General features: G+C 47.0%; 1 protein-coding gene across 3 annotated transcripts in view; it reads right to left on the bottom strand.

The window, feature by feature from the left end:
- SLC8A3 (solute carrier family 8 member A3) overlaps positions 1-27248 on the bottom strand; it is a 115367-nt gene that overhangs the window by 75721 nt on the left and 12398 nt on the right. For all 3 annotated transcript variants that reach the window (XM_040602018.1, XM_040602019.1, XM_040602020.1), the window contains exon 2: positions 17876-19687. In XM_040602018.1, coding sequence (XP_040457952.1) covers positions 17876-19641 — 1766 coding nt within the window. In that variant the 5' untranslated portion in view covers positions 19642-19687. The remainder of the gene's footprint in view (positions 1-17875; positions 19688-27248) is intronic.

Raw genomic sequence — 27248 nt, 5'->3', positions numbered from 1 at the left:
CCACATGCTGTGCTCAGGAGGCTGTGGGACAGAGGAGCACCCCTGCAGACCCCCTTGGTGAGCACCCTGCCCCAGCTCCCACTTCAGGCAGCCTGCTCAGCCATGGGCTACCGGGGCACAGCATAACCAAGCTCAGCTCCACGCTGTTTACTACAGAAGAAAAGTCATCCTAACAGTGGAAAGGAAGGCTAAGGAGAAGCAAAGCAGGAACAATTGCAACACACGGTGTTTGTGAACATCTATAACAGAAACTTAGCTGTGTCCAAAGTCTGTGTTTCACATGGCCCCTACGGATGAACACAGTTCAGCAATCGCTAGTGCAGAACAAAGCTACATTCCCTGCCTGATGCCAAAAATGCCATCAAATGTCTGTCCTGCTTACACATACTGAACATTAAACACCATTTAGCCAGGCCTAGCAATGTCCCGGATTGCCACTATGTGTTCCTGTGTCAGGGTGCAGCGCTCCTGCTCTGCACGGCTAACTAGCGACGGCAGGATGAAGCTTGGCCCTCTGCAGTATTAAGCCTAATTCAGGAACAAGCAGAAGGGAATGCAAGGGTCTCCCCTCTGCGTTCTGGCTCCTAGTTACCAGGAACTTAGGGACCACCTGCACCCCAGTCTGTATCGACTGCATTGTGCTGAACACAAGGAGGGGGTTGTGCGAGCCTATCTAATCTCAAACAAAACTCACTGGAGGTGACACCAGCATTATGTATGATGTTCCTCAGCTTTTCTCATATTTGCATTACTTGCCAATCCTGGCTCCTTTCTCCAAGGACTTTTAAAGCATATGAAGCAGAGGTGCACTTGGAAGTGAAAACACAAGTGAATTGAGAAATGGAGAGCTAGAGAAGGAGAGGAGATAAAAGATGCATATAGGAATATATACAGAGAAAAAAAAAAATACAAAACTCCACCTGGTTTCTTTCAAGAAAAATGGAGGCTCGGTCCCGTTCCCAGCTGCACAGGTCCCTATTGTTTAATGTAGAATCAGTATTCAAACAGTGAGCACAGCCAGCCCCACTGTACAATACCCAGTTGTTCTCCATCCTCCCAGGGCATGTTTGATGAATTCTGTCAATGCTGCTAACCTTCGGCTGGAGTGTGGGTGGCTCTGTCACCGGATGGCACAGCTTACACAGGGCCACTGCCAAAAGCACCAGTTTCAAGACTGATCTCTTATAGCACTGGTCTGATAGCACAACAGCTGCCATGCCGGTACCCAGCACCCAGAGCATCCCCTCTGGGATGTGCAGGCTGCAATTAGCAGGTGAATGTGCCACCTTCCCTGGGGCTGATGAAAGCACCTCAGCCCCTATCGACTGACAATCAATAGCCACTTCCCATCTCTCCCTCTCAGTTTCTGCAGTAGCAAGTGTTAGTAATCAAATAAGAGTGGCAGGTTGATAAGATCCTGTTATCAGTCCACCAGCAAAATGGGATTCTAGATCTAATCTCCTATGTCACATTTCTAACCCTGATCACTGAGATTTAACCCCTCCGATGACTGAAGTATGTAGCCACATTTGCTTGAGAGAAACAACCTCCATCCAGGCCAAGACAGCCAAAGAAGAGCCAAATTCTTGCTCCCAGTGAAACACAGGGAGAGCAGGAACAATTGCAGGAAAAGCCCCAAGTGGTAGAGATTACTGTTTGCTGCATCTTCTCATTGCTTCCTATTGCACTTCCAAGTCACAGCAAGAAACAAAAATGCCATGCAGCCAAAAGGGTCTGAACTGCCCTTTTATTCCATTTTTCACAAAGAAACTACCAAAAAAAAAGAGGTTCTCAAAGAGTATTTCACAGACTCTCCTTCTGGGCCTGTGAAATCTCCACAGCCTCTTAGCTAGGAAAAGAAAATCCTTCTAGTCCATAGGGGACTTAAATATTTTAGCGCTTACTTGCACTCCAGACCTGGCAGACCTTAGTTAAAATCTCATGTAAATAGCCCAATTTCATGGCTATTTACTGACATGTCCTCATGGCACATGGCCATCTACAGACACCTGGACTGCCTGAGAAGGGAAGCTTTAAATAAACTGTCAAAACTGCATGGCTTCTGCTCTCCCAACCGATCGGGTCCAAGTGACATGGAAGTAATTTTGCCAACAGAACAGCAAATACCAGCAGAGAGATGGTTAACGCAGCTCCCTCCACCCACTCTAACTGCTGGAGTCTTTCTATCACATGTAAGAGGCTTCAGCTCAGGCTCTCAGAGGACTACTCTATTTAAAATTGAATGTTAACCGAAAAAAGAAGAAATTCAGAGTCAGGGCTGAAAGACAGCCAGACTGGCTGTTGTGTTACTCCACAGGAAATACATGATATCTGAGTTCTCAGGAAGGTGCTGCTTCCCCCCTCCTTATCATCAGCACTTTTAAAACTGTAACTTCTGGACCCTTTCTCCTTCTTTTTCTCCCTTTCTGCCAAATGTGCTACAACACTGGTGTCTGGAAGAGAAACCTGCTCTTGGGTCACCACTGCTGGGCCCCAGCTAGTTTCACACAACAGCATAGCTTGGGGGTGCTTGCTTTTGCCTTCGCAACCTCAGGGTGAGCTGAACTCTTAAAATTTAGAAATACTACCTGAAGGTCAAAGCAATAGATCATCAGGACAGTATGCTGCTGCATGTCTTCAGCCATTTTCAACAGCCAACAACATCTGTGTACAGCTGTGCAGATGGAAAACCAACAACAGGTGGTGAGTACATATCACATGCAGCCATCATGCTAAGAGACATCCTCTAACGCTGCCCAGAGGGGGTTCAGCAAGCAGAACACTGGCCAGACTGGGATATAAGCTGCTACCACAGGGCTGCACTCTTCCCAGGAGCTCTGCTATATGGCCTGTGACCAACACCTCAGCTGGTCAGCATCTACAAGCACACACCTCTTTCAGATGGGAAAACCATAAAAACAGACATTGAGTGGGAAATTCTAGCTCACCAGCTTTGCCTGGACATTCCCTGGCACAGCAGAGAAGGTGGGCAGCCCAAGGAGACCCTCCCTTGATATCCCAGTGAGGGCCAGAGCCGCTTCCACCTTTTACAGGGAATAAACCTCTGCAACTACCTGCAAAAATCCCAAGTCAGTAGCAGTGACTTACTGGGCTAACAGCTAATACTTAAGACATGCTATGATGCTGACTCATGTCCACAGGGACCTCCAGGTCGATGGGGTCTCACAGGGCCCATCCTGGGCAGCAACAGCTATTGAGACAGGAACACCATGGGGACATATAACTGTGTGCATCAGCATAACTTCTGGGGATCAGTTACAGAAGGGTGCTTAGAACTTTAGTTGAACATCAGCATTGGATAGGTGTCCAGCGCTGTGGTTTCTCCACTGTGTTGCTGATATTGATCCTCCTTATATAGTTCACTGATTACCAATTAATTATACACCGCTGATAAATCAATGCACTGCTTCAATCCTGATTTGGTTTAAGCTGCACAAACTGAACAGTTTTGTCCCACAGCACAGCTCCTTCCCCACAGAGCTGCTCCCAACCAGCTGGTCCCCAGCCTGCACCAGGGCATCAGCTGACCCCATCCCAGGCACCAGACCTGCATTTCTCTTGCCCAGCTTCCCAAGGCCCCTCTTGGCCCGTTTCCACTGCTCACCAAGGCCCCTCCAGCCAGCAACCCACACTCCAGCATACCAATCTTCCTCTTGGACCATGGTCCCCATGGGCTCACCAGGGCAGGCCTGCACGTCTCCTCATCATCCCTGGTGTGGATGAAGATGCTGAACTATTCAGGCCTTATGTTGACTCCTGAAGGTTGTGACTAGGAACTGGCTACCTGTTAAGTCCCAAAGCACCAACCACTACCTTTTCAGCTGGACAGACCATACAGCTTTTTCATCCATCTTGTAGTCCCCTATCAAGGCCGCATCTCCCCAGTCTGGCTATAAAGATGCTCTGGGAGAAGACATCAAAAACCGAAAGCCAAGGTAAATGACACGCACTGCTCTCTTCATGGCCACCAACTCAGGTGTCTCATCACAGAAAGCAATCAGGTTAGTCAGGCATGATCTGCTATGGTAAATTCATGCTGACTGTTCCCAGTAATTTCCTGCACCTAGAAATAGCACAATCTAACATATATCCCCTCCAAGTTGGTTGACCTTCACTGTAAAAAAGCCTTTTCTCGTAGGTTCTCAGGCTAGTCAAGGCTAAAAGCAATTTAAAGTTGCTACCCTAATAGCCTCTGGAGAGGTTTGGGTGAGTAAGGACTTATTGCACAAGTCGAGACGGGCACATACCCATGTCACACGCCCTGACACCAGCTAACGAGCAGAGTAGGTTGTGAGCAAGACCCTGTCACCTTTATGGATGGGTCTTCAGTCTCCACAATTCACAGAGGTACTCAGCAGGGTCTGGGAGCAGGTCCTTATTGGGGGCAGTACAGGCAGCATGAGTGGAGGAGACAGCGGCACCACCTTCTGCCCACAACACATGTGGTGTGCATGTGACAGAGAGAGTGGATGGTGTGCTCCGTTGTTGCAAAGAGGTAAAAACAGATCAGTACTTCCACAGCTGCCAACGGGTTAGCAAGAGGTTGATGCTTTAAATGGCAGGGCACTGGTGAGACACCACATCCCTGCAGGAGCCTTGCAGCAATAGCTGACATTCAGATCCAAGCAGGCTCCTCGGGGAGGGCTGAAGGAGCCCGGGGTGGCGAGAGCAGCAGTGCCACAGCATGACACAAAGCCCACCAACCTACCTCTATTCCCAAAGAGAACTGAGATGCCCCACCCGGGCACAGTAACTGAAGCATCTCAGAGGCAACCTTGGACAGGCCATCCCAGGGAGGCTCTGTTGTTAGCGCCTGGTGCTGCTCGGCGGCCGTGCGGGAAGGCAGGCTGTGATTTCTGCAGCAGCTGTGCTCTTGCTGAAGAAAAGCATCCATTTCGAGCTGCTGCATCCCAACCATACCAGCCACGCTGCTCTCCGGAGCCTGTGTTTTCAACCGAACACCATGCAAACTCTCTGATCACCCTTCCAGCACTTACAGCTCAGTGCCCCGTCACTCATACCTCGCTCACTGCGCGTTCCCCAGGAGCAGCACAACCCTCCGCATGGAACAGGCACACTGCTGCCAACCACAGCAGCCCCAAACCTGCCCCAGACGGGCATCCCCTCACCCTGATCCCCTCTGCCCTATGGCATATCACAGGACTATAGGCTGCCAAACACAGTGTGCCTATAGGCCCTTGCTTTTGTTTGGTAGATAAAATGATCCTCCGGCTCCATTTGTTGAGCAATTTGGGATCCCTTCATATGAAAAGATAAATATAAATGCAAAATACCTTTAGTTGCTATGAGAAACTGCCTGAGGTATCCAAATCATATTACCCCAATATTCCTCAGGCACTCTCCGTGCTCTGCCTACACCCTTGTTACAGAAAAACCTCGTAACTAAGCCAAGTGAAGAACAAGCCAGCTGGTAAAAGGGGCTTCCCTAGGAACAGAAGACCGAGGTGTTACTCCACAATTTCTGTGCAAATGCAGGTGAGCAGTGAGAGTTACTTCAGAGCTGTGGTGAAACCACAACCCTAACGCAGCCAGGGAAGAGCTTGCCACAACTGTGTGCGTAAGTCTCTCTCCTGTTCTGGACAAGGATGTGGTGCTCAAGAGCCACCAGGATTTACACAATGGTTCAACTTTTTTTTTTTTTTTCCCCATGCCAAATCTCTTGCTTTGCTGCAATGTTTGGAGCTGGAGATTGTCATTACAGATACCTAGATGCCAAGCAGCAAGAAGACATGCACAGGGAAGAACACTGCTTCTCTCCTCACTCCAAGCCATACTCGGTTAAAAGCAGTGCTGCCTGAAAAAGATCAGATGGCTTCCCAGTGTGACCTGAGGCATTCACTGGCAACAGGTAGTGGGAGGAGGCAGGTTCCAAGGTGCCACATTTCTTTGTTTTTTTGGGGTGAGGGGAAGAGTAGAGACAGCAGCAGGGAAAAAGCACGAAGCAGAAAACAACTCCTCCTTCCCATGGCTTGTCTCAACAAGGTTGAAAGTTTCTTTTCCTAGGAGTTACTGGAGGAGGAACTAGGAGATAAGTTTCAATCTACCTCCAAGACATCCCCACTGACTGAGAAGCCCTGGTTGAAGTACTGGCCCTGCAGCAAGAAACCAAACCCCAGCTCCTCATTAGGCAAGACCACCAAGGCCCTGTGGTTCTCAACAAGTCACTCTCATCCATTTCTTTTTCTCATGCCAACCACGTTGCTTTCTATCTGTCTTTCTCCAGATTACTTGGCAATTCACAGCTAAGCTCCTTCAAGCCCTGGGCATATCCCCACCAGGGCTGGGCTGGCCAGTGATTCCCAGTGTAATTGTCCCCAAGGAGATACCAACGCCACCTAAATACACCTCTGCTGCACCTTTGGTGATTCAGCTCCCAAAATGCCAGTCAAGGACACTCATCGGGATTCAGAACCCTTGCCTTCAAGGTCAGCACAACGTTCTCCTGCCTCCTGATGGGAGCAAACCTTGCTTATCCACTGCCTCCATCAGCTCTCAAAGGTCCCTTCCCTGCCCTTTTCCCTGCTTCCATCTCCTATTCCAAAGTTGCCCAGCTCACTCAGAGCTCTAAAATTTGAGGGCACAAAAGCACTTTGGGGCTGACAGCCAGCAATATCAACAGCACTCACAGCAACTACAATCCTGTGACAGGGTTTATTCACATGGGAGGACAAACTTTCTGGGAGAGCCCTCTGAAGCTGCTGAACTGCAGCAGGGCTGGGAACAGTACGGTCTCAGCAGTGCATTGTCAGACCTGTATGCAGCAGGAGTATCCTTTGACCACAAGGGAGTTAATACTGTTTTCCAGTGCACTTCTACTGTGGGCAAGAAAATTCCTCCACACAATTCTTTTTGGTACTCAAAATCACTCCAAGCCCTCACCCCACTTTCCCTCTTTTTTTTGATTTAAGCTGGTGCCTCTGCTAAAAGTTAATTGGAATTACAGTATCCCATGGACACTCCCTACATGGCGGTCAAGTGTGGTGTTCCTTACTTCTAGCCTTAAATGGTTTCAGGTGCTGAGATACTACGGTTCACACTGGCGGCAGCTGCATTTCAACTGGCACTACAATTATTTGTCTCCCCAAAACATCGGAACTTGTATCAAAATTTTACAGAGTATCAGCAGGAAAGTAGGACACTGCCTATAATGGAGCTCTCCCCCTTCAGCACACTCTGTATCACAGCCTATTACTACCCATCAAGGGGCAAAAAGACAAGTTTAAAGGGTTAAAGAAACTTCCCATCCTTCAAAATTCTTGGGAAGCTTCAGAGAGGATGGTGAGAGTGGAGGTGAGCAGCCCTGGCTGGAGTTGTCTGAGGGCTGGGAAGAGGGATGCAGGGGCAGCAATGCTCACGTGCTGCTAACTGGTTTATTGCACTGGCAGGGATTCCCTTCAGAAGCATTTGGGTAAGTGCTGTACACCGCCGAGTTCAATCTGTGCTAAGCAGATTAGTTCCTTACCGGTGAAAGGTTCTGGGCAGCAGCAGAGAGTTGCTCGCCATGTGATACAAGGGGGCTGTCATTACGTTTCATAGATATGATATAATTATATGCTCCCTGGAGGGTACTTCTAATTGAATTACAGGGTGTCTCACAAGTATTCTGGGCAGCAGTTCGAGGAAGCTCTCAACACCCAGAACAAGATAGAGATACCCTTTAATTCCATTAGATGTACCTTCCAGGGAGCGGGCTGTTACTCCATGCAGCAACTGACTTCAAAAAAAAAAAACAACCCACAAAACATCTTCCCCCCAAAACTGGAAGGCAGGTGCCTTTAGTGGGAGTTTGTTCTTGCTGCATGCTTGTTCCTTGGGCCTCTTCTCTACAAGCTTGCAGCCCCACAAAACTCCCTCACCTGCCACCTGGGACAGCCCTTCACTGCAAGGGAGAAATCTTTCCGAGAGCAGTTGTCATCCCCTGCCTGGGTGGCTGCTGGGCTCCATTCCCAGCATGGGGCCAGGAGATACGGCACTGCATGAAGCGTCACGTGCCAGGCCAGATGTACAAGGGAGTCTCAGCCCTCTTAGAAAAGACCCTGAGAAGCGGTCCCCAAAGGCAGGACATTAATAGTCGCAGGCCAGGCCAAACAGGGGCTCCAGTCATTACAGCACACACTGGCAAGGTCCCCCCTCACCCATTTGTCTTGCCTTCAAACACCCCAGAGCTGCAAACCCTGGTCTCCCAGAGACAGCCAGAGCAACCCTGGGACGAGGCAGCTTGCTCCCAGGCTAGCCACGCTTCCATGGCTTGGGTGTCCAAAGCTATGCTCCCAGGGGTCTATTTCAACCCTTAGATTTTGCTCTCCATTTTAGTCTGGACTCATTCAGTTTTTCCTCATGAACTAGCTCTTCCTAGGGGAGTTGCAGCACCAGGTTTGCAAACTCAGCACAGCCTGCCTGTTAGCAGCGTGCTGGGGACCGGTGTGCCCAAACCGCTCTGCACCATGGCACCTCACCTCCTCAGGCTCACGGCTAGCCAGAAGCACTGCACAGAAACACATGTGGACCTACTGCTCCCCACAGAGCTCAGGGAAGAAGAAAACCTGGCTGTCCACTTACTGATGCTCTCAGCACCAAAGGCAACAGCTCCTTTGCTCTTTACCCTCTCCTCTGGGGGCTGTGCACCAGGAAAACCACCTCGTGCTTCTCTCCTGCTTCACCACTGCCATCTACAACTTACTGTCAAGACAGGGGAGATGTCACATCTGTTATGCCTTTTTTTGCTGCTCTGTATTGTACAAAGGATGGGATAATCAGGCCCCTGAGCTTATTTTTTTCTTTTCTTTAAGCCACCTCAAGGGAAAGCTAGCACCAGCTGCCCACCAGAGTCTAATGACCTACTGAAGCTGTCATCAGCTCCGACTCCCACAGACCACATCTGGCACTGCTCCACTTGTCAGGCCACAAAAAGAGCAAGACAGACAGTTATGCCAAGCAATCGCTAATTACAGAAAATAAAGATCTTCCAACACAGAAAAAGCGCATACAGCTCCTCACGCTTCCACGGTGCTACAGCCTCACGCACCAGCAGCAGCCAGGCATCTGGTATGCTCCAACCTGCTACAGCTTTCAGGTACTGCTCTGCAGGACACAGTCGATGAAACCCTAGCAGCCCAACTGCTAGGCAAGCAGTTACTGCTCACACACAGTCCATTCACTGCACTTCTGCATTATTCACAGCTCTGCCCACCTCTGGTGGTGTCAGCTAACAGGGCACATCTGGGAAAAACTGCCAATTCACACGTTCTCTGCCCCCAGCTCTGCTACAGAAAAAGAAGACTACTGTGAGCTATCAAAGCTAACCACAATCCACCCCAAAACAAAGAAGCGTTTCTGATGTCTTAGAAAACAGAGCACTCTGTGCTTATTTGGACTCACACAGCAAATACATCGGTCCTGGCGCACCCTTTCTAAACAGCATCATGGTCCAGTTGTCTTTACTAAGGGAGGCAGAGATAGCAGTATTAAGCCAAAACTTAAAGAAATTGCTATTAAAGCAGAGACCAACCCAGGAGGGAAGACAGGTAAAGCAGAGATAAGCAGAGCAGAATTTCTGCATTAAATATGGATAGCTTTGTCACACTTTTGTTCTCTAAAGAAGAAAAGCAGAGCAGCATTGTGCTCAGGTGGGCATTTTTATGATGGTAGGACCCATTCGGCTTGCTTATCTCATGGAAAGAAAAACAGAGGCACAAAAGGTAACTCCTAGCCCATTTCACTTTAACAACATACTTTTACAGAGAGCACCAGAGGCGCAGCAGCAGATAAACCTTCAACGACACACTCAGCACAACAGCTGTAGCAGGCAGGAGCAACTGCTCCTGGACACTGTTTGGAGAGGCAAACAGGGGAGAGGGAAAAGGCCTCTTTCCTTCCCAGCACCTAAAAACACCAAAGAACACCTTCCACCATCTAACAGAAGGACAAGGAGACCAGAGCTATGGCTTTTTCTCACAAGGGGTAGAGCATTAAAGTCCTGGACTCTTAATACCCACAGAGGCTCCAACACCAGCACCGGGAAGAAGAGCAGCAGGACACAGCAGAGGCTGTCGGGGATCCGAGGTCCATGGGAGGGTTTCCAGGAGCTGCAGCCCAGCCCTGGGGCTGCAGCCATGCTCCACACCAGGCTGCCCAGGCTTTGAGGCAGCTCGGCAGGCGTCTCCATCAGCCTCCTAAGGACAGGTCCTGCAAGCCCTGGCAGGAAGAACTGCTTCTACCTGACATTCAGGCTTCCACCCCACTGCCCCTCCAGCACAACCCACCCAAAGGGCCTGACCCACCGAGCAGCCAGGGCCCGCTCAGCACCAGGACTGGCTTCAGCTAAAATGTTTGCAGCAGTACGTGCTGGCACCCAGGCAGAGACTTGAGGGGCCTCATCTGTCAACAGCCCATCTGCTGAGACAGCTGTAAATACGTACCAGTCCACATTCCTCCCAGCTTTAAATCTGCTGTTTTCACTGAAGCTAAATGGAGGATGAACATGGTCCCTGGTGTGTCTATCAGCTAGCACAGCAAATTCTCTTACCACCTCTTATCCTGACATGAGGTAAGTAAGAAACAACTGGTTTGTTTCCACACTGGTACTAACAGGTAAATCATCTCTTACTTGAAAGAGCTGCCACCTTCTACCAGGATCAGCTGCTTTATTTAGCCACAATGAAAACCTGCTGGAGGACCTATGGCTGGGGAGATTTTAGACTCTGCTGTTCTCCTCATCTCATTTAGAAAAAGGAGAAGCCCATATTTAACTCAGAAACTTTGTTACCACTAATCTGTTAGAAATCAAATACACATTATAGTGATGCTATAAGTAACATTCCCACTGTGGGTTAAAAAAACTCCCAGCACACACCTGGAGTGATATATGGTCTATCAAGCCTTGCCACCAGCATCTCTTCTTATTCCCTGAAGCTGCGTCATTCAGACTGTGTTTTCTCCTCCTTCTTATAGGTTGGAAACAAATGACTAGTACCTCTGCAAACCTGTGTATAAAGGGTATGATGTCTAAGCCACTCATTTGCAAAGGTGCTCCACACAGTAATGCGTGAGCCAGTATGAGTAAAGGAGGCAAAACTCACCCGAGCCACAGTAGACTTGTTTTATCTTGAATCAGCTCTGGTCTGCTGTTTGTTTTTAAACCCAAAACTTGATTTTGTCATCTGGCAGGGTGCATTTCCCTGTGTTGGTTCAAAGCTAGTAATATCACTGCCCTCTCTCATACATCCCAGAAGATCTCTTCCAAGGGCCTCCTACTTGAGGAACCCATGAGCTTTCCAGGGGCTTCTCTGCCAGATCAGAGCATGCACCAGCTCCAAGGAGCCAATTTCTACCACATGCCTCCCTTTTGAGCTGGGGTCCCAGGCCTCCTCTGTTTAATGCTGTCACAAACTCATACAACACCTCATCTGGTGGGCAAGAAGTCACAGTCTGAGACAGGATGTAATTTGTCATTCTTCATGGACAGAGGGCAAAGTGTGTCCCCTCAATACCTGCCAACAGGACTATCTGGGAAGGTGAAGGTCAGCTCAGGGTTTCTCTTCTTCCCAAGATGGTGCCATGGTCTCACATTTCTGCAGGCTGATTTCACATATGCTCCAGGAACAGTCCCCTGACACCTTACACTAATCCCCTGCAGGTCACACCACCTAGACTTCACAGTGGGAGTACAGCAGAAACCCAGAGCATGTGTAAAGGACTAAAGTTAAATTAGAAGCTGCCACGGTTAAGAACACTGATATAAGAATTTCACATCAAGAAGCAAATACAACAGCCTTTCACCACTGGCAACAGAGTGGAGAAAAGTGGTTTTTTTTAACTGGAAGACAGCTACTACTATTTTCCCTTAATCTGAATGAAAATGGGAATCAAGAACTTCTAATTTATGTGAAGATGTAGGAAGAGAAAGCCAGAAAGAGCTTACCCACTGATGGAAACAAACTGGAGAAGCATCTGGAGAATTTAGTCTCAAGTTCCATCTCAAAAAGGCTCTAATGGGAAGGAGTGTGTCCCGAGAGAAGGAAACCATCAGCCTCAAATAACAAATTCTCATTGCTTGGAGTCCCACTAAGGTGTGAGAGAATTGTGAGATACTACAGCTACTGCCTGCACCAACCTGATCTGCAATGACTGGGGAGAGGTCAGTGAATCTACATAAATTCACCGTGGTCCTGAGCTACGGGAAGTTACAAGCTTGATGTACACAGACCTTCTTCTGGATAGTGCACGGGCCAGTACTTCAGGGAGATCAGCTTTATTCCTGCCTTTGCTTCTGATCTGCCGGGTAATCCAGAGGAAAGAGAAGCTTCTTTCTCCGTATTTTTTCCCCTATCTGTAAAATGTGAATAGCGTCCCTTGATCTCCTTTGCAAAGTGTTGAGTTCTACTGATGGAACACTTAGCAAAAGAGCTAAGTATCATTAAAAGCATTCCCCTCAAAATGCCACAACCATGACTGCACAGGTGATCAAATTAAAAAAGTTGACAGTTTCCTCAAGCACAATGGCAAAAAGGAATGACAATTAATTACACCAAACCTCAGTATGACATCCTTGCAAACTAGAAAACTGCCATTCACCTTTCTCCATTATCACCTTCACCAGATCTGCTGGGGGAAGCTAACAGCCACCACAGCAGAACCACGAGCAAAGGGTTGGGGCCCAGGTATCCCTGCACCCAAGCATGGGTGGACAGGAGAGGAAAAGGAGGAGGAAGGGATACTGACCTTTCCACCAAACACAGGTGGCACAACACACAGGACGGAGGGCAGCAGCACTGCGGTGGCTGCCTGGGGCAGCTGTTAACCACCAGCCTTGGGGCACAGCACCAACCGGAGCTCTGGCCCTCAGATGCATACGTACACACACGCTCCGTGAGCCCACCTGCCAGCAAATGCCTGAAGCCCCCAACAGAAAGAAATGCATGTGGTTTTCTACTGCTTAGTGTAATGGCAGCACTCTGGAGCACCAGTGCCACCAAACTTAAGCACACACTCCAGAGACAGCCCAAGGCTCACAGTGACTCCATGGAGCAGCCACAGTCACGCACACAGCAGCCTGGGGGTTTCTCTGGGGAGAAGCAGACAAGGAGAAACAACGTGCAGTTTGCACACAACGTCCTGCCCAAATCCTAAAGGAAAGAAAAAGAAAAAAGACTGCCTCGATAGGCAGCAAGATTAATATGTTTGTCTCCAGCAGTCTCTGTAAGACTGGAGGAGACAGCCCTTCTGTTACTGAGAGCTCTGCTTAACACACACATAGATTAGTGACGGTAGGTTTCCACATGTTACCAAAGTTCAGCCACGCTGACTTTGCAAAGAGGCTTTGCAGGCCATTTAATACCAGTTTAACACCACAGCATCTCTCAACACCCAGCTCCCTCCTGAGCCACAGACAATACTCTTGAGAACTATAGACTCAGGGGAGATGACTACACCTCTAGCAGCCTTCAGGTCCTGCAAGTCATTGAGTGACCAGCAACAAAGGCAAGTAACAAAATAGATCTCTTGGCATAAACCTTAGCTCCGTGTAGCTGCTGCAATGGCATGGCCACAGCAGAACTTACCACTTTATTTCCTAGCTAGCATAACAATTAGCTACTGGTAACTCATGGGTCTTCCTAAACTTTCTAAAGCAAGACCTAGACTAATTTCCCTATGAATTTAAACAGAGGAAACAATTTAAACAGAGAAAATTTAAATTAAATTTAATGACTTGCTGGGAGTTCTCTTTATTATGCAAAAGAAAATCCTTTAAAACCCAATTCACTTTTTGCTGCTGGCTCTTAATGATTTCTTTATTGCTTGGACATGATAAAGCAGCTGGGTCAATCATTCTTCTACATTATCATACCTCCAAGAACCTGACATTTATTTCCACACAAAATCATTTAACAGAAAAGCGTTCGGTCATCTTGCAAAAAAAAAAAAAACAAACCACAAAACAACAACAACAAGAAAAACAACTAAGGTGTTGTTTGTTTTGTTTTTCCTTTTAGTCAACGAGAGAGCTAGGATTCTGCTTCAGCTACTTAGGTCATATCTGACCCTCACTGGAGTAGGAGTTCAGAAATAATAAACATATTGAAAAAGACACAGCATAATCAAATATTTGAGAGCTGGTCAATTCCCTTTTCAACAGATGTAAGCATTCAAGATTATATAGCTTGATTTATAGCTATCCGACACCCATACACATCCATACGCACACACACACACTGCATGGGACCATATTTCAGTAACAATGGCATTCCTCATCTCATCCTGCTTTCTCTTGTGCTCCCACCCAAACGTGAGTAAGGAAACTTTGACCATGTTAGTCTAGAAAGAATCACAGAGGCAATAAGCAAGACCCGGTGGCAGGATCCATTTCCCTCTCATTCTGTAACATTTGCATCAACCCGTCTTTTTTTTTTTTTTTTTTTTTTTTTTTTTTTTTAAGTCCCACATATTATAGGGAAAGCCTCTTAAAAAGAGCCCTAAGATAGTTTATCGTGTTATATTTAAGTGCAAACCCATTCTCCATTTGGCTTTCAGGGAAAGTGCTTATCCTTGGCCCTGGGGATTTGGTAGATGGCAGCACCTCTCCTACAGTTTAATCTCAAAGATGCTGTGTAATCCACTGCCCCCCAGATTAATCTTGCCATCACTACAGTTAAGGAGGCCAACCTACAAACTCCTTACAGATCACCTGCCGCTACAGAATGAAAACTGAAGTTTCTTAATTCGTGTGTCAGAGAACGAGCTAAGAGCACGAACTGAGGCTTCTACTCTCCTCCAGTTTACACTGATCAGTGCTTCTTTGTGGCTGCAGTTCTGCAGACCCTTAGCACACATGCACAGCCACAGCAAAGCTTAGCACCGTCTTATGTGTTTGCAAGGTGCTGTTAATTCATTTCTTGACTCCATGAGTCAAAAGCCTTTTTGACGTGACTCCATGAGGAGAACGCTAAGGTTAAAGCGGTGAGGTAGGCAGGACTCCATCCACAAGCAGCTCCTACATCAGCTTGGAAACCAGAGCTCAAGTTTCACCTTTCTTAGAGGAGGGACTCATTAGCAGGCTGAAGTGGGGAGCATGTAACTTCTCACTACTTTCTGACCCTCAGTCCTTAGCATAGATTACTGACCACCTTAGCCCTCCTGCTTTCCCCTCTGTTCTGCACCAGGCCTCATAGACCCTCAGTCCCCCCGTCAGTGTGCAGGGCATGTCAGTACCTCGTGGTGGATCCCCTCCGTGGCAAGTCATTTAAGAAGTACGGCTTCGAATATTCAGCCAGGCAACCCCCTGGCCATCTGGTGACCCAGTGTCTTCATACAGCCTTGTACCAAGTGATACCATGACCCTACACTGCTCTCTGGGTGAGAAAAACTGTCCCAAATGCCCAATCCAGCCATCTTCCCAAACTGGGCTCACCAAAACCAGACAATGTATGTTGCAACAGTAGCATTACGGGTCTGAACTCCAAATTCAGACTGAATCACCTCTGATTTGTTTAAAGTCTAAATAAATACTTGCTCAAAATTATTTTTCTGCATTCGGAATTAGAAAGCAAAAATGGAAGAAGAAATTAAACCTACCCGTTCCACTACAGGTTTTTATGGCTGCTTCCACCTGCACCTCAGAGAAGAGCTGGAAAAGTATAGCAGCTGGCCTGTGTTCACTGAATTTAAAGGCCAAGGGCTGATTACTGAAAACTGCCTTCACATGTTTCCAGCCCAAAACTCCATTCCCAGAAGACCTGGAGATTTAAAATGAATCCCCGGAATGAATAAAGGCAGCCTGCTGGCTGACACGATCTCCCTCCTTGTTAGGCTTGTTAGTTTGATTAAGTGCTATGTTGACACAGCTACACTAATTCAAGCTTCAAAACAAATTCATCTCTGCTAGCCACATGTCTCCATGGCCACTGTGGCGAGCAGGCTTTGTTCCCAGCAGTCTTCTGATGCAGAAGTGAAAGTCACATCAATGCATTAGATGTGGGACAGTTTTAAGTACACCACAAATATCTCATCTGTGCTCTAGGGCACCTTCTCTGGGTCACAAACCACAGTGTTAAGCAACCTACACACCCTTGTTTTCTGGCTGGCCTTCATTGTCACTAGAGTCTGTCCCACAAGGATACACATGGTCCTGCTGAACGTGATTTGTTTTAACCTAAGTGAAGCAACTATGCGGCTATGCTCTGACCTGTCACAATTTTCAAAGACAAGAAGAAGTCTTCCATCAGCCAGAGGATGAATGAAAAAGAGAACAGTCTGGAGTAAGATGGCTCATGGGCTTATTCTCTGGTACCCCAGATTTGCTGGCCTTTCACTAATGGGCCTTCCTCAAGCACGAAAAGCCTCTTTCCTTCAAGACCTAGCTGAACCAAGGTAGTACCCATTATATTTTAGGTAGTGTATTCATACGAGACTGTAACTACAGCTACATATGACATTCTTCTTCACTTTCTTTAGAGAAATCAGCTTGCAGCTCAATTAAGGAGACTAACCTGCATGGCCCACCTCCCTGCAAAGGCCAGATGAGGACAGCTGATCCTCTTCCAGCTCTGATAGTGGCTAAAGCCAGCCACCCAGCAGCTTCTCTTCCTTTAATAGGAAGAACATGTACTTATAATCAAACATCAGGACTGTGGATATTAGCTGGATTAAATGGTTTAGTGGGCTAAGGCAGAAGGTGCTGTTGAATTAGGGCATCCCTACTCCATAGCATTCAATATACTAACATCCTTTTGGATACTGTATTGGGAGGCTTGGTACAAAGATTTCCTTTCTCTGATGCTGGTTCCAAGTCTGCACAATCCTTCCTTTGATAGCTCAAGTGATTAGGTGTTAACTAGAGGAACCTAGGCACTTAACACCAGGGAATTTTAGCACCAGGCTCACACGCCTCTCCCTACTTAGCTAAGGGATTTTTCTCACTCCTCACCAACGTTAACAGCAGGTACTTAAAGCAATTAGACCTCTCTGGTCTTTATTACTTCCTAGCTTGGTATCAGCTACTTCGTACCAATAAAAAAGCTGAATTAACAGGACCAGTGCAGCCCATTCTGCTTCCCTTCTTTATTCTGTATGAAAACACTGGGTCATGGAGCCACATGGACAGGCTGTGAGCTGCAGTGCTTTAGACCATTACTGCCAATTGCCATGGTATTTTACAAGGGGAAAACCACAGGTAGTAAAAGAACAAGAGGTACGGAGATCTAGGGAAGGTGATGTGGGGAATATGGGTAGACCATAGGGGCATAAAGGCTGGAAGGATTTCACGAGTCCAGCAGAATAGCTTGCAGCTGTGCCTATGCTATGAATTAGCTGCCACACAGACCTGCAAGTTGCACAGACAGCCTAGGGACACAGGTACAATGTGCTGCTCCTGTGAAAATAAAGTCCCATGTCTACTGAGAAGCTCTTGCTTGCCCGGGAGTAACTGTTGCAAACTTTTCATCTAGGGATTGCAATAAACTCCTGTGTACTCTATGAATGGTGTTCAAAAAGAGGCTTTCCAGTATTTGCCCAGCTCGGTAGAAGCTCGCCCTTTTTTTCCTCTCTCTACCTTAACTCTCCATTAACCCTTAGCTTTAGTACAGGACCTCAGAGAATGATGTATCCCCACCCCCAAATATTTCTAAGCTTCACTTTGAAATTCCCAAGAGGGAATGGACAAGAGCTTTGAGCTCTTAAATCCTGCTGTCGGTTCTTGCCTGAAAGAGGTAAGTAGGAAAACTGATGGAAAGCTGAAGAAAGGAGCCTGTCCCTTGTCAGCATTCACCTGTAATGGATGCAAAATGTGGGGTTAAACACCAAAACTACTCCCAGGAACAGAAACGAATGGGGTACTTACACAGTTTCATCATTCTTGAACTCCAGCTCCCCGTAAGTGTCTTCGAAGTCTTCTCCACCTCCTTTTGCTGTTCCTTCTACTGTCCTAAATGGCACTATGACTGTACCCCGAGCACCTGATGTCCTTAGGACTTTGACTTCCATCACACCAATGCTCTCACTGACATGTATAACATCACACTCAAATGTGAAGATGCCAGCATGGTCATCATCCAGTATAGTCACTGTGGCCACACAAGGAGAAGCCAATATGGCCTTTGGGTATGGGGAGTTACTGAGCTCTGGAGGTTCCTCACTCTCCACCACACGGACATTACTGAGCCGCACAAAGAAATGCTCATCTTCCTCAAAGATGTCATCATCAATAATTCCCACTGAGAACTCCTTCTGAGTCTCTCCTGATTTCAAGACAACAGTCCCCTCTGTAAACTCATAGTCAGCACCAGCATTGGCAGAGCCATCCTCTGTTTTATAGTCCACATAGATGGTCTTGGACATGTCCCCTCCTTTCCGCACCACTGTCAGGAGAACGGCACCACAGTTCTCAAGACACTGGTAGGAGCAGGGGTCAAAATAAATTTTGGAGATGAATTCCTCAGGTTCATCTGGTCGCACTTCATGCAAGCTGGTGGTCTTCTTGGCTTGCTCAGCTGCATGCTTCTTCAGAATATTGCCAGCTCCCGTCATCATTCTGGTAGCTTGAATCCGATAAAAGGCTCTGCTTTTTTGCTGATGAGACAAGGCATAGTAGTTAGCCATCTCTACCAGCTGGTCCAAGTCCTTTTCTGGGTGCTTTTGCTTCAGGTCCTTAAGGATCCGGATCATCTCTTTGCGAGATTCATCTACCTCCTTCCCCTCCACAGTCACTAAGTTTCCATCTAGAAAGTGGGAGTTCATCATCTTGCCATCCATCTCGATTCCTTTCGGGTGATCACCTTCTGATTCTATGATAATGCCCCTGTGCTTGTCAGTACGGTACTTTTTGTGCATATACTTATAGAAAAGCAGACGTCTATCTGCTATCCAAGCCAGAAGGACGCAAAGTGGAAAGAAGAAAAGCGTGAGCAGACCTTCCCAGACCTGAACCACACCTGGAGAGAAGACAGCAAGGATCATGTACAACCAGATGTAAGCAAAGATGCTCCACGCAGCTGTGACAAAGAAAACCCTCAGGTGTTTTATCTTTCTGGTTTCCCCATCAGGGATCACATAGACGCAGATGGCAATGATGATAAACATATTGAAAGCAGCACTGCCAACAATTGTAGACGGCCCCAGGTCTCCAGCTATGAATCCATGCCCACATACTTCTATCAGAGACAGAAGGATCTCAGGAGCAGAGGAGCCCAGAGCCATGAGGGTCAAGTTGGAAACAGTTTCATTCCAAATCCGAATGGTGGTCGTTGTGGTCTCTCCATTGGGTTTCTTAATCGTGATTTCTTTCTCTTGTGATGTAATGACCTCTATAGATGCCATGAAACGATCTGCAATGATGGAGACTCCAAGGAACATGTAGATCAGTGCTACAAAGTATACGATAACACGGGCAATTTTGTCCCCAAGGGATGGGTTTTCTGGGTACCATATTGGCAGGATAACACCTTCCTTGCAGTCAAAAGATCCTGAACACGAGCTGTTTTGTACTGAACTGGTTGAGTCTCCCGTCAGGCCAGCATCCACCTGCAAACCATGCAAAAACAGCACAAAAGTAACCAGCCCAAAATGGAGGAAGGCCGAGGTGACAGGCTGCAAGCTTAACCACGCCATACACAAGATGCAACTTCCACTGTGTAGATCCAAAAAGGCCGAGAACCTGCAACAAACAAAACAGAGAGGGGGGAGGGAAGCATGAGAGAAAAAGAAGATGCAACATTTACCCAAATGCACTTCAGTATCTCACCACTGAAGAGTACCGGTAGAGATGCATGAGTTGTCTCTCTGTCACTTTGGAGAAGGTATTTAGCAGGGACCCTAACAAACTGCAGCATTTACATGCCCTGCAGATGAACATCAATTGCTAGAAGAGTAACTCGGAGGAAAAGTGTATGTATGTATGCAATAGCCCACTCTAGACCTACAAAATGTGCACAGCAGGAGTACTGAGTGCTCAGCTGCCACTGACCTAATGGTGCCATGGTGCCCCCCAGCACACAGCACTTCAACTCAGCACAAGAAACCCAATCTAAAGGCTCCCTGTCTCACCACACAGGGGATAAGACAAGTCAAGGAATCACTCGCAACACAAGAAGCACCATTTAAGGCCAGTGAGCGACACCCAAATGAAGTCCTTTTGTAGGACATAATTCAGTTATGAATTACGAAGTACTTTAGTGGCCAAACCATCCCCACAGCCAGCCCCTCCTAACAGGCTGCAGAGTCTCCAGAAGGGTCCTAGGGCTCTCCTAAGCTTCTGAGGCACAGAGTCTCCAATTCAGGAGGTAAAAATGTCAGCCCAGAAACAGGGCAGAGCATTTGTGCTCAGCAAAGCACCAAAAGCCATTTTCAATAGCCTTTCCACCGTGATCTGGACAATCACACTTTACACCAACAATCCCGCTTTTAAATGGTCACAGAAACCACCACAGTTAGAAAAAGCTGTACTCATGAACCCAGAAGACAGAGTAAAAGGACGTATCCACCAACACTCCCTCTGTACCCCTAAGATATAGGTATTTTCAAACACCCTCTTAAAGCGAAAATAACCTCTAACCTAAAATACCATGCAAAACCAAAGGAGCTGATTGATGTATCGCACAGATTTGGCATATCACTGATCAATAATGCCTTCTATACTTATGGACTACATCGCTGTAGGGCTTGCACCACCTAAAATTGGATTCGGAACCCATCACATTGTCATGGATCACACTGTTCTCCTTCCTTTATAACAGGCCTCAGGAAGCATTTGGTCTCAGCTTTAGCTGACAAATCACGTTTGTGAGTCCAGACACAGCCACGCATCTCACAGGAAACATCAAAGTTAATAGCAACATTATCTACAGCACTTGGAAGGTTCAAGAGCCTTAACTCCCACTAACTTTCATTGAGGCTTGTACTGCCAAATCAGTAGGGCTGGGATTAATTTCCCCTACTGTAACTACTTAAATCTTGGGCAGTAAGTCAAATGAAGTCACTGAGGCTCCATTTGCAGCCACAGGAAAAAAATGGTCGCTTCCAGGGCACAACTCTTCCTGTCCCGCCCTGCTCTGACCCAAAAGATGTATTTAAGACATACATCTCCAGAAGGGGTTTTGTCCCTTCCTACCTCTCCCCTTAGTCTCAAGAGGGTACCCAGCCAGCAAGTTTAGAGCAGATGCTTAACCTTGAGGTGGCAGCGGTTCAAAGAGATGAACTGGCCCCCAAACACTTGAGGAGATCCCTTGTCTCTCTCTTCCACTGTAAATATTCCAGGCAACATTTTAATGTTATCAGCATTAACAAATGCATCTCGAATGGCTATTTTATCATCATGTTGTGTCGCTTGCCTCTTTCCAAAAGCGGGTGCACTCTTCCCGATATCAACAAAAACGTTTTCAACTTTCAGATAAAAATCTATAAAGACAAGCAAAGCAGGAAGGAAAGCGTGAACAAGGACTGCAAATGAACAAAACCGCTCCTGACAAAGCACAGCAGAGGGGAGAGAATTGATTATGCAGTATCAGGATCACAAATCCATATCTGACATCCTTGATATGAAAAAACAATACACTTCTTCACGCTACCTGGACTAATTCAGAAGAGTGAGATTCTCCCACGTTAGCCTGCTTACCTTCTCTCTCCAACACCTACTTACCTGCCTGTCTACCCTATTCCCCGGGGTTCAGAGGGACGTCAGCCCCAGTGAGGGCTGTTAGACAGCCCCAGCCCTAGCCACAGTCTTGAAGTCTCGTTAAAACACCTTGCTGCCAGCATAGCTCAGGGTCACGGGTCAGACTGAGCTACCCAGCACGTGCAGCTTGGGTTCAGTCCGACACTCCCATTCTGCCTTCCCTCCCACTCCGCATGGTACTGTACCAGATTTCTGGCTGCAGGATGTTGGGAAATACCTGAGAAAGGGCCAGCGAATGTGCAGAGTAACTGTGAGCAGCGAGCACAAGACCTCTAGGCTGCAAGGCAGGTGTGTGCAGGTGCACAGTTGAGATGACATTCCAGGTACCTCTGACTCAATGTGCACATGGAGACCAACCACACAAGCACAGCAGCTCCAAAACCACCCCAGGTACATCAGATCATCCTTTTCCATACTGCAGTTGCTGACAGTTGTATCCACCAACCAGTATCGAGAGGTATCCAACAACCTCTTACTTCCAGCTCCCAGCTCCTACTTAACTGTACAGCAGCCAGTGGGTGCTGTGTCTTCCAAGATCAGTCATGTAGAATCAGCTGACAGAAAGACAGGAGTAATTTCAAAAACATCTATGTGACTCAAGCACCTAAATTTGGTTTCAAAAATGACTTAAGAGTCTAAGTATCACTTAAATTCAGAGCCTTGTCTAGGAATAGTGCAATGACTAAACTGCCCTCTGAAATAAATCATTGCTACCACCAACTCCCTCTCTGTGGGACAACCACCTTCTGCAATTAACACTGTCTACCTTCTGCAATGCCATGATGGTTTCTATTGCTAGCCATTCCTCAACACACTCCAGGACCTCGCCGATCCTTAAATTGTTAATTTGTAAGTAGAAGGTAATTTTACTATTTTTCTGCCAACTAATCACATATTATTTCAAAAACAAACAAAAACCTCTACCAGAGTAATCCAGACTCGGGCTATGGGTTGTAGACTAAAGTCTCAGATTTCAGGAATACTTTTCTTCACTGGTTTTCACTTGCTTTGACAAACATTTTAATATTGTGGAGGTCACAATGATTTTCTAAAATGATATAGTAATGACCTGATACTGCAATTCTTTGACACAGAAAAACTCCCCAGTGAGATCAACAGGAACTGTCACATACACGCTGTCTAATAAGATCTTAATATGTGTTCATTAACATGAAAAACATTACCCTAACCAATCTGAAAAACACAGTGAAACATTCTTACTGTCATCCCCCACCTTGGGAACTGATGCAAAAGTGCTTTACAACATAGAATAAAACTATTAAATTTTAAAACAGCTTTGAATAAAACATTGAGGTAACACTTTTAACATTCAGATGACAGAGGATAGAAAAGTTAAAACTCACTCTGTAGCTCTAGGTCAGCCAGGTTGCTTACACAAGGCTCAAGGTTTCCCTCAAGTGTATCTATTAAACTCAGTCCAGAAATGACCAGAGGGGATCTACGTAGTTCTGGCTCTGCCAAGACTGAAGTAGACTCGTCCCCTTACCCTTAATCAATGCAATCAATGCAAAACTAATCAAAACAAAACGCAGCAAACATCACTGCACCAGAATGAGCTAGTGTTCAAAAGCAAGGCTCTGAGAAGATTTATTTTAGCAGGGGGAATTCCTTCTACAAGAGTTGACAATGGCCATGTGATCCATAAATCCATACGTAGAACCCATAAATAAAAAGACCAGTTCCTGAAACACTTCTGGAGACAATGCAGAAAGTAGCATGGACCATGCTTGTCACAATTAAGCCTACAATAGACAATTACTTTTAGACAACTATCAAGCTCCTTATCGAGTTTCAGAAGACTGATGGTTTGTCTGCTGTGGACCTATAGTGAGGTAGAAAGCTGGGAAGGCTATACCAATCCCTTATAATTTATCTTTTTGCATACAGCTGTTCACATGACTCTAAAGACAAAAGTATTTTCAATAGGAAGCGTTCACAGCAAGAAATCAAATCAAGAGGCAACATAGCACAGTGATGGCTGCTAACACATAACCTCCACATGCCAAATTCCCCAGATCACTGCTCAATAAATACAAAACCAAAGACAAACCGCTAAGTCCCTATCAGTTTCTTATTTAGACAAAATTCCCCTTAAACCATCACAAACCCCTTTGAATTTGACCTGCAAATAAGATTAGGTTGTCTGGGCACCTCCCTTTCCTTCCCTTCTCCCTCCCACCCTCAGATAAATCAGACGCATGGGTACATCTGTGGCCATATATCCTCTCTCCCCCGACTCCAGACGAGCCAGGAAAGGCTGCTGATTAGATGTGAGCACGGGGTGAGCCCCGTTCAGGCGTGGGCGCTGCACAAGGGCCAGACAGAGACATCTCAAGATCAAGGGTTCTGTCTGCTCGACAAGCATCTGTCCCTGAGCAGAGCGGATACAGCGCTGCTATTGGTGACATCCCATACTCCCCACTCCGAAGCTGGAGGAGACAGAAATAAGGTTCAGCTTAATAACAGGGCCTCGCATTCCTCAGCTCCAAAGCACATAAAAGCTTTTTGATTGAGGACACATTTCTTTTTTATAACCATCAGCAAAACCTGAAATTATAACCTTTCTGCCAAGGAAAACAAATAACTGAGTTTTCACGGAAGAGGCATTATACCAAATTCACACTCCTCCTTCCCCCAAAATAAAAGCATAACAAAATATTTAATACAAAACAAAGCCGATTTTTCAATCATCTCTATTTAAATGCTATCGAGCCCTTTGCTCATCGCTACATGAGTAGTACTCAGAGTGTAAATTAAGATTTACCTGCAAACCAAAAAAGCCAGAGCAGTGTAATTAGATTAATTTTGTCACACAAATGCAAATTTCTGAACACAGGCTAGGCCTTAAACCATCCTACTTATGGCACACAGCTACCTGATACGAGCACAACCAAGGACCTGACTTTACACCGGTTATTGCACAGCGATAGGTAGCTTAGCTCCCTGCTACCGTACCAGCTAGGCTTCAGGGGGAAAAAAGCACCATAACTCATGCTTAGGCCATGACAGATCCCCACAGTTCGGTTCTGTGGAAAAGTTATGGCAGGGAGCTGTAGGTGCTTGCTGCTCTGCACTTCACCGTAAACATGCCAAACCCCGGAATTAGCTGCCTACAGAATAACCCCCTCAGTACATGCCAAAAGTAGCCTTTTTTTTTTCTCTCAAGATCATGCAAAAAGCTACCATAAAAAAACCTAGCTCTCATAGCTAGTCTTTTAATATTTACAGGCTGGTGTCTCTACTAATTTGAGCAATTCCTACCACTGTAGCATGGTAAATGGGTGTTAATTGACATAATGACTCAAGTCTACTAATTCCTAACAGAAATGCTGCAGTGAAGGGATCCAGTCAGATTCAGTGAACCCAGTGGCTGATCCAAATGGAGCACAAGTCTGTGTATGGCTACAAGCAACCTCCAAACACTCAACTTATCCCGGGGAACTGGTCCATGATGGTTTTTCTGTGTTTTAGTATCCATGACGCTCCTGGAGAAGCAGCCCCATAAATAGCTAACCCATAAAGATGCCCATACTTAATTGTCCCCTTCCACTACCGCACTGGCTGCACCCGACGAGCTGGACGTTTTATGTCCTTGCTTTCACCCCAGATGAAAAATACCTGTACAGGACAGATGGATACAGATGGATATATATGGATATAGGAGCTGCGGTTTACAGTCTGTGCACAGCCATGTAAAGGAGGAGGTGGCAGACACTGCAGGAAGCCCTTCGGCGGGCGGCCACAGCCACGCTCTCAGCCAGCCTTATTTACGGTGTGGGCTCGCACAGGCTCCTCGGGAGCCGCAGTGCTGCTTGCTCTTCCGTTCCCCATACATGTCCATATGTCCGAGATTCCTCAACCTAAGGGACACTGAGCGTTACCCTTTTGGGTTTTTTTTTCCCCCCAGAACTGTAGCCTTTTTTACATTCAGAAAATAAAACCTGGTATTTAGGCTGACATACAGATTAGTAGTGGCCATCCTCTTACTTAAAAAGCAGTATTATCTGCTCTGATGTAGATGAAGGGTTTTTTTCTTTTCATGAATATAACACTGTTGTTTTTCCAGGAATTTCAAGTGGCCAGTTCACGCAGGAGCTAGCAGGGACCTCTGGAGGTCAGCCTGTCCAACCGCCCCCTGCTCCAGCACGGCCACCTAGAGCCAGCAGCCCAGGACCACATCCAGTTGGCTTCTGAATACCCAGGGGATATTCAAGGATGAAGGATGGAGTCTCCACGGCCTCCCAGGGTAACATGCACCAGCGCTCAGCCAGCCTCACACTAAAAAAGTGAAAAAGCATGGATACAAGTGCAGGCGTGCCGGTGACAAGCACACCCAGTGCTGGCCCATGGGCGGCCAGAACAAACTCACCCTGTGCACGCACCGCACTGGGGGATCACTGCAGCGCCTCAGTGGCAACCACACGTGGGTTTGGCAAAAAGTCACTGTCCTGACCTTTTGGAAGTCACTGGGAAGCCTCCATTGCACGTTTAGAGGCGGCTCCTCAAACATCAGTCTTTTTATTGCATTTAGGGGTATTTCTAAACAGAATTAAAGCCTCCAGTGTTTGAATACCAGTGCACATCTGGACACACCATTCTACGCCATCTGAACAGCGACAAATTGAGAGGGCAGGTACTTAGCAGTGCCTGTGATGTGAAAGGCCCAGTGAAGAGGCTGAAGGTCCTTCCTTTGAGGTTTAGGAGGCTGAGGGAAATCAAGAAGTGGAGTTACTGGGTCACCTGCTCAGTGGCTCCCCTGCCTCCTCCATGGGCTGGAGACAATCTGGAGCAGCCACCCGACCACACGTGGGGTTGCAACAGGCAGTGACTCCTCCGTGGCAGCCTTCAAGGCAGTGGTTTTCATCACTCTCCATCTTGCTGGTTTATAAAGAGCAGCAAAGACCATTTGGGGAACAGGGGGGAAGGGAAAAGAAATTATTCCAGCGGTGTGAGGAAAACTTCTTGTCAGTAAAAGACATTTTATGTACTGCCCGTGGCAGCACACTGGGTGTGTTATTTACTGCTCCTGCTTCACAGACATATTATACTGCTGGTTCAGGTGCCGCCATCAGAGTGCAACTTACCACCTAGTGACTCACGGCATCCTAGAGGAAAGATGACAGCAGCAGCTCGTGACATTTCTTTAGCACTTTCATGACAGATCTGCAACATCTACAATTAAAGACCCTAGGATTTGTTGTCAACAGTACGTTTGTGCTGCAGAGCCGGTAGTTACTTGTACTCAAAGGCAGGCTAAGCGGTAAATAAGAGGGGGAAAGGTGTTGTAGTCATCTCTCGCCCTCTTTAGATCCAGAGTTCGTTAAGAAAACACAAGTTTTGTGATGGAAAACACTCATTTGAGGCAAGCAAAACAAACCATGATATGTGCTGAATTTGATGCAACAAGTAGCCGAGCAGGGAGCCCTTCCCTGGCTGGCTGATGGGCTACTGGGTCAGCCACCAGCCAGCCACGCTGGGGCACACGCTGCTCCAATCCTCCAGAATGGGCCTGTTTATTCGTAAC

The sequence above is a fragment of the Falco naumanni genome, chromosome 7 (genome assembly GCF_017639655.2).
Source record: "Falco naumanni isolate bFalNau1 chromosome 7, bFalNau1.pat, whole genome shotgun sequence".
Lineage (NCBI taxonomy): Eukaryota > Metazoa > Chordata > Aves > Falconiformes > Falconidae > Falco > Falco naumanni.
The sequence above is the reverse complement of the archived record's forward strand: the minus strand, read 5'-3'. Positions and strand labels throughout refer to the sequence as shown.